A 12,198-nucleotide genomic window follows, 5' to 3' on the forward strand; every position below is an offset into this window, starting at 1 on the left:
GTTTACTTCAAAAACCTGCTGTGAAACTCTATTTGAACATGAAATTAACAACCATTTGAAAGTTTGGGGTAGGGCTGGGCTGGGTATTGTTCAAATAATATTGATATCGTTAACGATACCGATACCTTGACTTCGATACTCAAAAAATTTGAATTAAAAATCAGATAAAAATTCAGGCTGACACATTCACCCACGTCTTTTTCTTTAGCGGTTCCCATTCTGGGTCTGTCTCCAGGTGCTATAGCAGGGATAGCTGTTGCCGTTCTGCTGGCGGTTGCAGTTGTGATTCACTATCAATGCAGAATCTCTAAACTAAAAACACAAGTGGGTAAGTATTAAAGCCAAGTTTTGTTATGCTGCATTAGAGTTTAAAGGTGCATAATAATGTTTCAAAATCAATATTTAAATGTTTCTGTTTGGTTATGTTTGTGAATAGAAGAAATATATTGTCAGTTCTACAAAAGCTACTTACATTAAGATATGTTTTTGATGATAGAGAATCAAAGAATTCACTGTAAAAATGACTAACGGATGCATATTCATGCTTTTTTGTTGTTTTTGTTTTAGAATAACATTTTGTTTGCTGTTTTAGAATAGCATTAGAATAACTTTTTTTTGTACCTTTTTGAATTAATTGGTGGAGTTTCGGGAAGGGCTTATGGGGGATGATTTAAAAATAATTGTGAACAATATAATTTGTTTAACAAAGTAAATGTATATGGAATTTAAACCGATAAACTCACTAACCATGCCTGGAGAATTTACTGGTGAATCAAGATTGCTGCGTGAAAACATTCGTACACATATTTTACTCACAGATATTAATTTCATAGAGCCGTTCTGATTCTGAGTTAATCGATAAATTTGCAATACAAATCATCCCACATTCTTTGTACAGTTCATATGTAAATCATCAATATCTGCAATTTGCAATTTCTGTGAACATGCCAAACCAAAATAACCACTGTGTGCTGCTGTGACAGGTGAAGATAAGTCAGCGAAGGAAGGAGAATCTGTCGCTCTACCCACTGGTCTTACTGAAATACATAAAGATGATAAGATACAATGGTGGTACGAAGATGAAAACAATCTCATTGCTGAAATCCATGGAGTGACCAATAAGAGAACGTGTCCTGGTGCTGATGGGAGATTCAGGAGCAAACTGAGCCTAGATGATTATGGAGATCTCACCATCAATAACGTCAGAACCATTCACACTGGACTCTATAAACTCAAGATCAGCGGCAGAAGAAGAACCAAATACAAGCAATTCATTCTGACCGTTGGTGGTGGGTAACTCAAGTCTTTCGATGTGTTAAGGATCATGGTTTAGATCAGGGGTGTCCAAACCTGTTCCTGGTGGACCAATCTCCTGCTTAGGTTGAGTTTAGCTTCAACCTTATTTAAACACACCTGAATCAGCTAATCAAGGTCTTCAGGATTACTACAAAGATGGTTGCAACTGGTTGGAGCTAAACTCTGGAGGGCGTAGGCCTCTAAGGCCGCTTTTACACTGCAGGTCTTGATGACCAATTCCGGTTTTGTGACTATATCCGAATTTATGGACAACGTGCTTACATTTCTTTTAAAAGTGACTTGTATCCGATGTGTGCATTTTACACTGCACTTGATGAAACAAACCAAAAATAGCATATATGACATCACAAATCATTTTAAATAGTACATTGAGTTTAATTTATTAACATGGAATTCATATAGAAACATTTTTAATGCAATAGTTACATTCTTCAGGACAGTGATTATGTAGGCAGCGCATCCGATTCATATCTGATTTATTTCCACATATGAATGAGGCCTGAAACCGATCGGAGAATATCGGAATCCCTGTGATTTTTTTCCTGCTTACACGGTCGTGGGCCATATCCGATCTGTGCCACATGGGAGGAAAAAATTGGGTCACTTGAAGCATGCAGTGTAAATGCGGCCTAAAACTAAAACCAATTTTAAAGGGGTCATATGATGCTGCTAAAAAGAACATTTTTTTGTGTATTTGGTGTAATGAAATGTGTTTATGCGGTTTAAAGTAAAAAAAATAACGGTATATGAGTGGAGCGACTGAGCGGAGCATTTGTGTTTGCATTTTTTGCATTTGTGATTGGAGAAATGACAAACAAGCACTACTCTACACTGCTCAAAAATCGCGTTTGAATCATCGGTGAATATTTGGGTTGAACTGTTCTGGAACAGTGTTGTAAATGGTATTGTAAATGGCCCAATGGTTAGAGAGTCGGACTTGTAATCCAAAGGTTGCTGGTTCGAGTCTCGTACCGGCAGGGATTGTAGGTGGGGGGAGTGAATGTACAGCGCGCTCTCCCACCTTCAATACCACGACTGAGGTGTCCTTGAGCAAGGCACCAAACCCCCAACTGCTCCCCGGGCGCCGCAGCATAAATGGCTGCCCACTGCTCCGGGTGTGTGTTCACGGTGTGTGTGTGTTCACTGCTGTGTGTGTGCACTTTGGATGGGTAAATGCAGAGCACTAATTCCAAGTATGGGTCACCTTCACTTCATACAACTTAACCACTGATTTTTAGTCGTGTCCAAAGTAGTTTCACTTTCACAACGAAACACTAGCGCGAGCTGAGACCGCAGGCTAGAGTGATCGGAGGCGGGCGGGCTTGAGAACGCACACAATTCGGCGGATTCGACGGAGGCTGGACTCCGCTTCGTCCACAGTGAAAGCCGATCCGGCAATCCACAGCGCTCAGTTGATGTATTCCCTCAGCGGCCAGCACAGATCAGCTCTAGGCATGACGAAGCGGATATCGTCCTCTTTTGGAAGACCAAACAAAGTAGTTTCGCTTTCACAACGAAACACACAGTGCCTTCACGACATGGCGGCGGCTACAACAATACTACAGCGAGAATAAAAGTTACGCCTTCTTTCTTTGCGTGAACATTTGGGCGGTGTTATGCAAATCTTCCCACATAGTGACATAGATATGTGGGGGCGTGTTAGAACGAGCCATTTTAGGTAGGCGTGGTTAACTCTTAACTTTTATAAAGAATATCTCTTTGGATTTAAGACTTTAGTCTTTGCAACTTTACAGATCTTCTTTATGCACCAAGAGCTTGTAACACTCCAAAGAGAAAGGAAAAGTTGAAATAGCATCATATGACCCCTTTAATTACTTTAAATTTTAATTACCGCCATGTTAAACAAAAAAGAAAGTTTTCAAAAATAATGTTCTTACCTTATATGAAAAACAAAAATGAAGTCAGTAATTTAACAGATTAAAGGTGTAATATTTCATGAATCATGTAGGGAAAAAAGGCATGAACACGAATCATGAATAATTTTACTTTATGATTTGTGAATTTAGATAATAGCGTATTGAGATGAGATTAGTTCATGGCTAACTAAGTGCCTTTGGGTCTCATTATGTTAGCTGTCAGTAAGCTATCTGAACAATACAAAATGGAAAGGAAGCTCCTAGTTATCTTTGACCATGCCAAAGTAGGTTAGAAATGTCACCTAAACATATGTAATGTTAAAACTGCAAACTAATTTCAAATACTTAATTTTCTTCTGTATTTCTCTGTTTCTGTTTGCTGTTTTGACATGAAGTGAGAACGGAAAAAGTGAAGGAGGGAGAATCTGTCCCTCTACACAATGATGCTGAAATACAGGCCGATGATCTAATACTGTGGACGTTTGGAGCTGAAAACAGTCTCGTTGCTAGAAAGGATTCAAGACCAACTGATATTGATGAGAGTTTGAGTGACAGACTGCAGCTAAATGATGAGACTGGATCTCTGACCATCAGGAACATCAGAACCACAGACTCTGGACATTTTAAACTACAGATCATCAACAGCCAAAAGACCACATTCAGGAGATTCAATGTGGATGTCACCGGTGAGTGAAACATCATTTATTATAATAACAGTATATTTGTTTATGCAACAGTTCTAGTCCTTGAATCTGATTGGTTGATCAGCGTTCATTGCTTCATTGCTGTACAGTCATTTACATTTACCTTTAGTCATTTAGCAGACGCTTTTATCCAAAGCGACTTACAAATGAGGAAAATAGAAGCAATCAAAACCAACAAAAGAGCAATAAGATGCAGTTATAAAATAAAGAAATAAGCCCCAAGAAGCCGTGGTTTACAGTGAATTTATAACTGCTAAGGGGCGTAGTTAGGTACGACGCGAAGCGGCGTTATTAATGGTTATTCCATATACGTAGTAAATTTTCACAAAATAAAACAGAGAAAATAAAGTGTAATGATATTAATAACAATCATATATGTAGATGTATATTTAGCAACACTGTTTCTCTGTCTGTTTTAATTTCTGTCATCGTCTCTATATTTTGTTTCCACAGAAAAACAAGAGAAGGGGGAAAAGGAGCAGCAGGAGACGAGTTCAGTTTGATGAGATGAGAGACGCCCAGCAGTGTGAATCATGGTGAACATCTGAGCTGATCATTTCTGTCCTCTAGTGGAGAAACACTGATCTGAGGATCAAATCAGAGATCTTAATAATAGCAAGCTGGTCTAATGGAAACTGTCATCAGGAAAGCTGAAGGGACTAAAGACAGGAGGCTAAAGTATGTGTTTTGAATATAAAGAGCATGCTAGCAAAGAAAGGTATGTATTTGTATAGTGTTAAAAAATTGAAGGTAGAACCTCTGAGTCCTAAATGTTTAGCTTGTGAATGATCAAAGGAGTTTGAAATTTACTATTTTAACAATGACTTCTAATAATTTTCTTAACCTTGTTATAACCATGTAGCATGAGATGTTGTTTCAAACCATAATAATCAGTGGAAGAGTGCTGTTTTGCAAGTACTAATGTGGCTTTCAAATGACTATTGTAGATTGCTATTATAGATTACATTTGGTCCAATGGGCTGTTTTTTTTTTTTTTTTGCCTGAATTAGGTAAATGACTAGAAAATGACTAGTATTAGCGCTCATCAAGCTTTCGATATCATCTTTGCAGTCTGTTAGTTTGTAGAATTGGTTTGTTAATTGCCCAGTTATCAGCAGTGAAAGCTCCATGTTTCTTGCTAATGTCTCCCAGTGGAAATGTTCATTACGTTATTTGGTACATTACTGTGAAAATGGTTTTCACTAATCTCGTAAGGCGACAGTCTGCTGCTAAACACATTCCACTTGTGCTGGTACACAATATGACAGAAGATCTGTACATGTAGAAGACATGTAGAAGGGACATGTAGAATAGTTCGTTCCGATCACCTGAGCTTTTCAAAGCATGTTTGTGATAATGATTATGAAGGTTTGCTTGCTTCTTAATCAATGCATGCAATGAAATGTTTTCATATACAACTTTACTCTTTTAATTTCAGATGAAATCAGTCTGAGCATTAAGATGCAGCTAATTCAATAAATTTGTCTCATTTGAATTTTTACAGTGACTGTTTTGATATGTTGATATGCTATCTATCTATCTATCTATCTATCTATCTATCTATATTATTATTAGGCTACACGTAGACAAATGACAATTTAAATATAGTATTCTTGCATGTTGTTCACCCAGTAGTAGCCTAGTAGTGATGAAAAAGAGAAAAGAATGTGAACAATGCGTTGAACAGACGTTTTCACCAGTGCACGTTGTCTCTCAGCTTTTACCATCTCCCGCAGCGTTTTTAAAACGCCATGTCAGCATAAAAGTTGTTCAACTTATAAAAAAGCTTCTTGAGGCCCAGCTCTTATTTTCATTTTCTTCGCGTTTTTAAAGAGCACAAACATGTTGTGTGTGAACATTTCGTTAATTCACTGCAGTTTTAAAGCCCTCATTGCACAGATGTCGCCCAGTAGGTGGGCCTGTAAGCCTGCAGATTTCAGTAAACAATTATTGATTTAAAGAGCTGACAAGGTAATGAGCTCCTTATAATTTCCAACCCTAACAACACCCCTACTAGTTACAGTCTTGGAAATCTAAACTTGCTGCTGTTTCTTTTCACAACAAGTATTAACAATATTCATCGAAACAAGATTTTGTTGGACTCTACAACAATATGAAGAACACTTTCAAAGTCCTTCTGTTTTTGCTAATGATGTTCGGTAAGTGGGAGATTTCTGTTTATCCTTTAACACTTTTGGTTTCACTTAGACAACGGAACCCTTTGTGTCCTTATTGGCTGATCTTCTCTTATTCATTAAGCTTGTTACCGTATTAACAGTGATCACATTCAACCAGATTGCCGCACTTCCTGATCGGACGGAGTCTTCCTCCACTTTTTGTAATTACTTTGTCTCCTTGACTTTTTATAAGACACGTTGACGCTCGCTTTCTTGCAGATAACACTACTAATGTATACCAATAATTTAAGGCAGCTGCTATTTCCAATAGAAAGCGATATAGGCCTATGCTATTTACACAAAAAAAAAATAGCAATGGTGTTAAAATAACAGTATTTTCTTAGCATTGCATGTAAATCCAGTTAGATGTCCAGGCGCCCTGGAGGCTGGTGCAGGGCAGGAACAGGGCGGAGATAAGGCGAGCCTCCAGGGCGGATCAGGGAGCTCCGGGAGCCATGGCGGAGCAGGGGACTCAGGAGGCCATGGCGGAGCAGGCAGTTAACAGATAATTATCTTTCATTAACTCGTCTTTATTAGCGCCTGAATAAATCTCAATTAAAAAAAATGTTTATTAGATTTGTTTACAAATAGCTATTACAACTGCTATATTAGTTTATTCTCTGAGAAACTGTTTCTGTTTCTAGAAAAGTGAACAGATCATTTTCTTTCATTACCTCGTCTTTATTAACACCTGAATAAATCTCAATTAAAAAATAGTTTATTAGATTTGTTTACAAATATTACAACTGCTATATTAGTTTATTCTCTGAGAAACTGTTTCTGTTGTTTCTCCAGGTGTGTTTGGTGAAACTGTAAAGTTAGTAAAGGAGTAACAGTAAAGGAGTAAAGTTAGTATCAGTGATGGAGGGAGATTCTGTCACTCTAAACCCTTATCCTACTCAACTGCAGGGTATTAATGATATACTGTGGACGTTTGGAGCTCAAAGATCTACCGTTGTTGAAATCTATCGAAATTACAAAATGTGGGCTGGGACATCATACAAGAAATTCAGTGTTATTGTCTCTGGTGAGGATATATTTTGTCAAGCAATATCACAGTTGCAATCATACTGTTGTGAATATCAGCTTAAATGTGATTAGAAAATGGACCCTTTTCACAAGACTGTGATGACGCGTTTCAACGGTCACCAGCATCGTAAATCCTCAAAAGTTTATATATATATATATATATATATATATATATAGATTTAAAAAAAAATGTATAACACTATACTTTGTATTATATCACCTTTGCATCAAATTACACACACACACACACACACACACTCACACACACACACAAAAACAGTTAACGCTAATGCGAGGGTGTTTCTAATACAGCGTCTATGGGAGGGATGGTAAATTTGACATAGTTCTCTCTTCCGAATGCATTGGTCTCTCTAAAATGTTTTCCCTTTTTTGGAGTTTTTCTTTTGCTATTTGAGCAAATGGGAATGCAAAAAATATATTTGTGGTACTCTCCCATTTACTGCTTTCGAAGTTTACCCAACTATGTCGACTTCTGCTGCTGAGAAACCTGGAAATGTGAAAAAGGTCTATAGAGGGTTTGCACTTATGTCACCATTTGGTTAACTGTATGCGCGGCCATATTGGCGATACTTGGATGTAAACACCAGCATGGATTGGACGGTTAATGTACTACTGAACACGTTGTTATGCTAATTTATGCTGTCTAAACCACGGAAAAAATGTGTGGAAGCTGCTAAATCATATCGAGAAGGACTTAGCAAGCAAGTTAATAGGTGGTAAAGATACGTACGAGCAGTATTAATTAAGATATTAACCTGATATTTCACCTACCTGACCGAAAATGATAAGAACAAATACTTTTGTTGCCTTTTGTTCCTCAGACAGTTTTTTTGCACTCTTCTCCTTGATTTGTTATAACTTTTGGCAGTCTATAGTACTCCAAATGTTTTTCCCGGTCCGATCGATTAGCACAGCCCAAAACATGACAATAATTGACCATTTTCAGCCGCAATAATCAGCTAAATATACGAGTTTTGTTCGGTTCAGTGGCATTGTTTACTTTTATTATATAAATATTATAACACTGATTAGAATTTGTCACTCATAATCAATGTTTTAAAACTAAATAATAAATTTTGGTTTTACACATTAGTTTAAATAAATTACTCAACAGGCACACTCATTATATTTGTTTGAGGAAAAAAATCCTTACCAAGTCCAAACAGAAGCTTATTATTATCAATATTAATATTACTCTGTGCTAACTTACCAACCAGACACCACAAGCTCATCGTGAACAAAGCAAAAGCATAAATCATATTCCCTCCCTGGCCGTTCGCCCACCACTCTGTAAATGTCCTGCAATGTCTGAAAACAAGTGGCGCTCACTGCTGAGCCAAATGGATCAAATGGGTGGAGCTTTCCCTGTTTATGTTAATGGTGGGCGGAGCTCTGTCTACACTTGCATATATGCGGGCACGCCCATCGGGAGCTGTTGTCTCTCTATTCACAGCAAGCTACTGTTCTGTTCACCTCTAACTTATCTTTCAAGGATAAATTTACTGGGTCCTCATTAAACGTCATTAACATATTCAAGAAAAGCCGTGATTCTCAGTTGCTGTAAAGGCTCTCTGTTAGATGTTAGTGAATTTGTAAGATATCCGCACTTGTAGCCGGTTTGGGTGAAGAAAACTAATCTCCATTGTTTATCTTTGTTACATTTGGAATCTACACAACCTTATACAAATATGCAGAGGATGTTATTGCTGTCTCTTTTCGTATTACTCGTGGACGGTAAGTGGATTTTTGTTTTAGAAGTTTAATTATTATTATTGTTTTAGACATCAGCTGCGACAAGTGCATTGTAAAATGTCTTCCAATCCCACCTAAATCAGTCGCCGTCGACTTCTGTTGGAAACGTCTGTAGTGCACACACTGTAAAAAATGACTGTGAACTTAACGGTAAAAGACTGTAAAAATGCTACAGTAAAAACCTGTTAAATGGTTAACGGTAAATTCCCCTACTATATACGGTGAAAAACTGTATTGGACATTACATGTATTGGACATTAATTTTACGGTATTATACCGTTTTTGGAAGTGAGCAAGACCGTATAATTTACAGTGAATAACCGTAAATTGACATTCCCAGAATTCCCTGCGTTACATTTCAAATTTGATGTTTTGTTGTTGAAATAACTATGTTTCTTCTTAGTTTTTTCTTATCAGTTTTGTATATTAGGGTTGTGTGTTACACCTAATGTTGTTAAATTAATGTTTATTGTATTATTTCAGTTTCATGTGTGTTACCGTGATGGAGTTTGGTGTTTGTGTGAATGACGCTGTGCACCTTCTATATATGTTATTATTTAAAAGCTGCTTGTGATGGGCTTTAGTTCATCATGTGACTTTCTCATCAGCACATGCATGTGGTGGTTATCAGTGTATTACAAAGGTACAAAACAGATTTCAGTACTTCAATAGGTTGATATATTAACATTATATCAGTTAATGAAATTACAGTATTTAACTGTAAATTTAAGTTAAAAAAATTTTACGGTAAAATTCCGCCAACCACAGCTGCTGGTTTTTTACCAGAAATTTTACGGAAATTTTTTTTTACAGTGTAGATCAAGTGTATTCTTATCGAAATGACTAGATTTTGTATGCAAACAGCAGTAAAAGTGACTGCAACTTAGCCGGTTTTTTACCGTAAATTTTACGGAATTTTTTTTTACAGTGCAGATGCAGGGGACAAGTGGCTTTACGAAATTGCTGTCCGGCGGCACTTAGCCTACATCGGACCGAAAAGGAACTTTCGCTTCTGCGATTAAAGGGGAGGCATTTCTTAAAAATGAAACATTTTAAGAAATGTTTTTGGTCATAGTCTTAATTGCATAATGTTACATCTCACCTCGGTGGATATCATGTCATCATCTCACCGAACTAACCCATAGGGTGAATTGTAACATTTCACTTCTTGTGTTTGAAATGAAAACATGCATTTTATGTTTGTGCTGCAAAGATAACAGCTATGCCATTTAATAGCAGAGATTTGTAATCACATTTTGAATGCATTAAAAGAACTCCAAGCTACAGAAAGAAATGTAAAAAATGTTACAACCATCCCGTTCTCTCCTAGCATTAAGACCTTCTGAAGGTTTCAGAAGACAGACATTACTGACGATGCATAGCCTACAGGCAAAATGGGGTGCCACCCAAAATTTCATTCACTACTTTGATGCTGATTGGCTTTTAATTAATGACACATAGTAATGTTGAATATCAAGAGAATAGCATTAGTTGCAAGATACAGAAGCATAAGAACAGAGAGTTGCACTCTATACGGCAAGAGCGGGTCTGTTCAAAATTACACTTGCATTGCTTAAAAAAAATGTATACAATGTTTCATTTTATTATTATTATTATTATTATTATTATATCTATTATTATTATTATTATTCACGATAATGCCATATCTGTCTCGCACAGTTTTCGGTTGAATCTGTTTACTGAGTTGTGGTATCAGATTAATCTGTAATTGTTAATTTATGTTCTGCAGGTGTGTTTGATGCAGAAACAGATATAACGATGTCAGTGATGGAAGGAGATTCTGTCACTCTACACACTAATCTTACTGAAATACTGAACGATGATACGTTACTGTGGGTGTTTGGACCTAAAGGCTTTGTCATATCTCAAATAACGAGAAAAAAAGACCTGACCTCTTTTTTCGTCACCGATGATGTGGGATTCAGAGACAGATTGCAAGTGGACCAAATAACCGGCTCTCTCACCATCAGAAACACCAGAATCAGACACTCTAGACAATATAAACTATCCTTCTCTAGAGAAAAGACTACGACTAAGACATTAAATGTTACTGTAATTGGTGAGTAGGCTATCTCAAGGATATCTTTTTAATTCAATCATGACGTGATTATATCTTTTTAATTCAATCATGACGTGATTATATCTTTTTAATTCAATAAAATAGTGAGGTTGTTTCGGCTTTCATTATTTCACACTGTACGGTTTGAACCACACTATAAAACTTTACGGGTGCGGTCACATTAGCGGAAATTTAAGGGAAATTACACAAGGGAAAAAAAAGCGTTTTTTTTTAGCATTGAGAATTATGAAGCAATGCTTCCACTGCTTTCTGTTGATCGGAACGGCAAATTCGCAAGACCAACTTGAAGTAAGTTATTTGGGCAAAATTCCTGATCATGAGAATTGGAATGATTGGATGTCGCCTGCAAAATTTACAAGACTGCCCCAAATTTCTGATCTGATTTGTTTTCCAGGTGTGGTTGGTGAGATGGGTGGAGTGAATCAGTACTGGAGGGAGATTCTGTCACTCTACAAAATTATGTTACTGAAATACAAAGAGATGATCTGATAGTGTGGAGGTTTGGAGATAAAGGTGTCCTCCTGGCTAAAATCGATGTGGAAACTAACGAGACTTCATTAAATGATGCTGATGAGAGATTCAAAGACAGACTGCAGCTGGATCAGACTGGGTCTCTGATCATCAAGAACACCAGAACTGAACACACTGGACTTTATGAACTACAGATCAGAGGCCGTGAGAGCTCGCAGCAATTCCTGGTTTCTGTCAGTGGTGAGTCTTTTTAGAGCATGTCTTTAAAAGACTAGTTTGGTCAGCACCTTAAAACAGATACTTGTTTGTGTTTGATCATTTATTTAACTATTTAAATGGCTAAAGTATAAATATTAGATGAGAAACTTAAAGATTTTGACTAAAATAATTAATGTAGAAAAAAGTTTTACTCAGAAATTGCTAGTAAATTTCACAAACAATTACAAAGAACGTGCATAATACATTACTTTAAATGAATTAAATGTGATATTTTCAACATAATATTTCCGTTTCACTGTAAAGACCAAAGGACCTCACTTCTAACTTTTGTTTTTAAGATTTTCTGCTTTGGTCAGCTACACTCTAAAAAATGCTGGGTTGTTTCAACCCAACTTTGGGTCAAATATGGACTAACCCAACTTTTGGGTTAAAAATTTAATGTAAAAATTTAACCCAACGGTTGGGTTAGTCCATATTTGACCCAAAGTTGGGTTGAAACAACCCAGCATTTTTAGAGTGTACCTTTAATA

The 12,198-nt window shown here is 36.8% G+C and overlaps 1 protein-coding gene across 1 annotated transcript in view; it reads left to right on the forward strand.

Moving 5' to 3' along the window:
* LOC107667487 (uncharacterized) overlaps positions 1 to 12,198 on the forward strand; it is a 50,311-nt gene that overhangs the window by 8,365 nt on the left and 29,748 nt on the right. The window contains exons 5-8 of the mRNA XM_016459160.1: positions 209 to 328; positions 984 to 1,289; positions 10,628 to 10,957; positions 11,387 to 11,689. Coding sequence (XP_016314646.1) covers positions 209 to 328; positions 984 to 1,289; positions 10,628 to 10,957; positions 11,387 to 11,689 — 1,059 coding nt within the window. The remainder of the gene's footprint in view (positions 1 to 208; positions 329 to 983; positions 1,290 to 10,627; positions 10,958 to 11,386; positions 11,690 to 12,198) is intronic.

Source organism: Sinocyclocheilus anshuiensis, unplaced genomic scaffold, assembly GCF_001515605.1.
Source record: "Sinocyclocheilus anshuiensis isolate Anshui unplaced genomic scaffold, SAMN03320099.WGS_v1.1 scaffold1779, whole genome shotgun sequence".
Taxonomy (NCBI): domain Eukaryota; kingdom Metazoa; phylum Chordata; class Actinopteri; order Cypriniformes; family Cyprinidae; genus Sinocyclocheilus; species Sinocyclocheilus anshuiensis.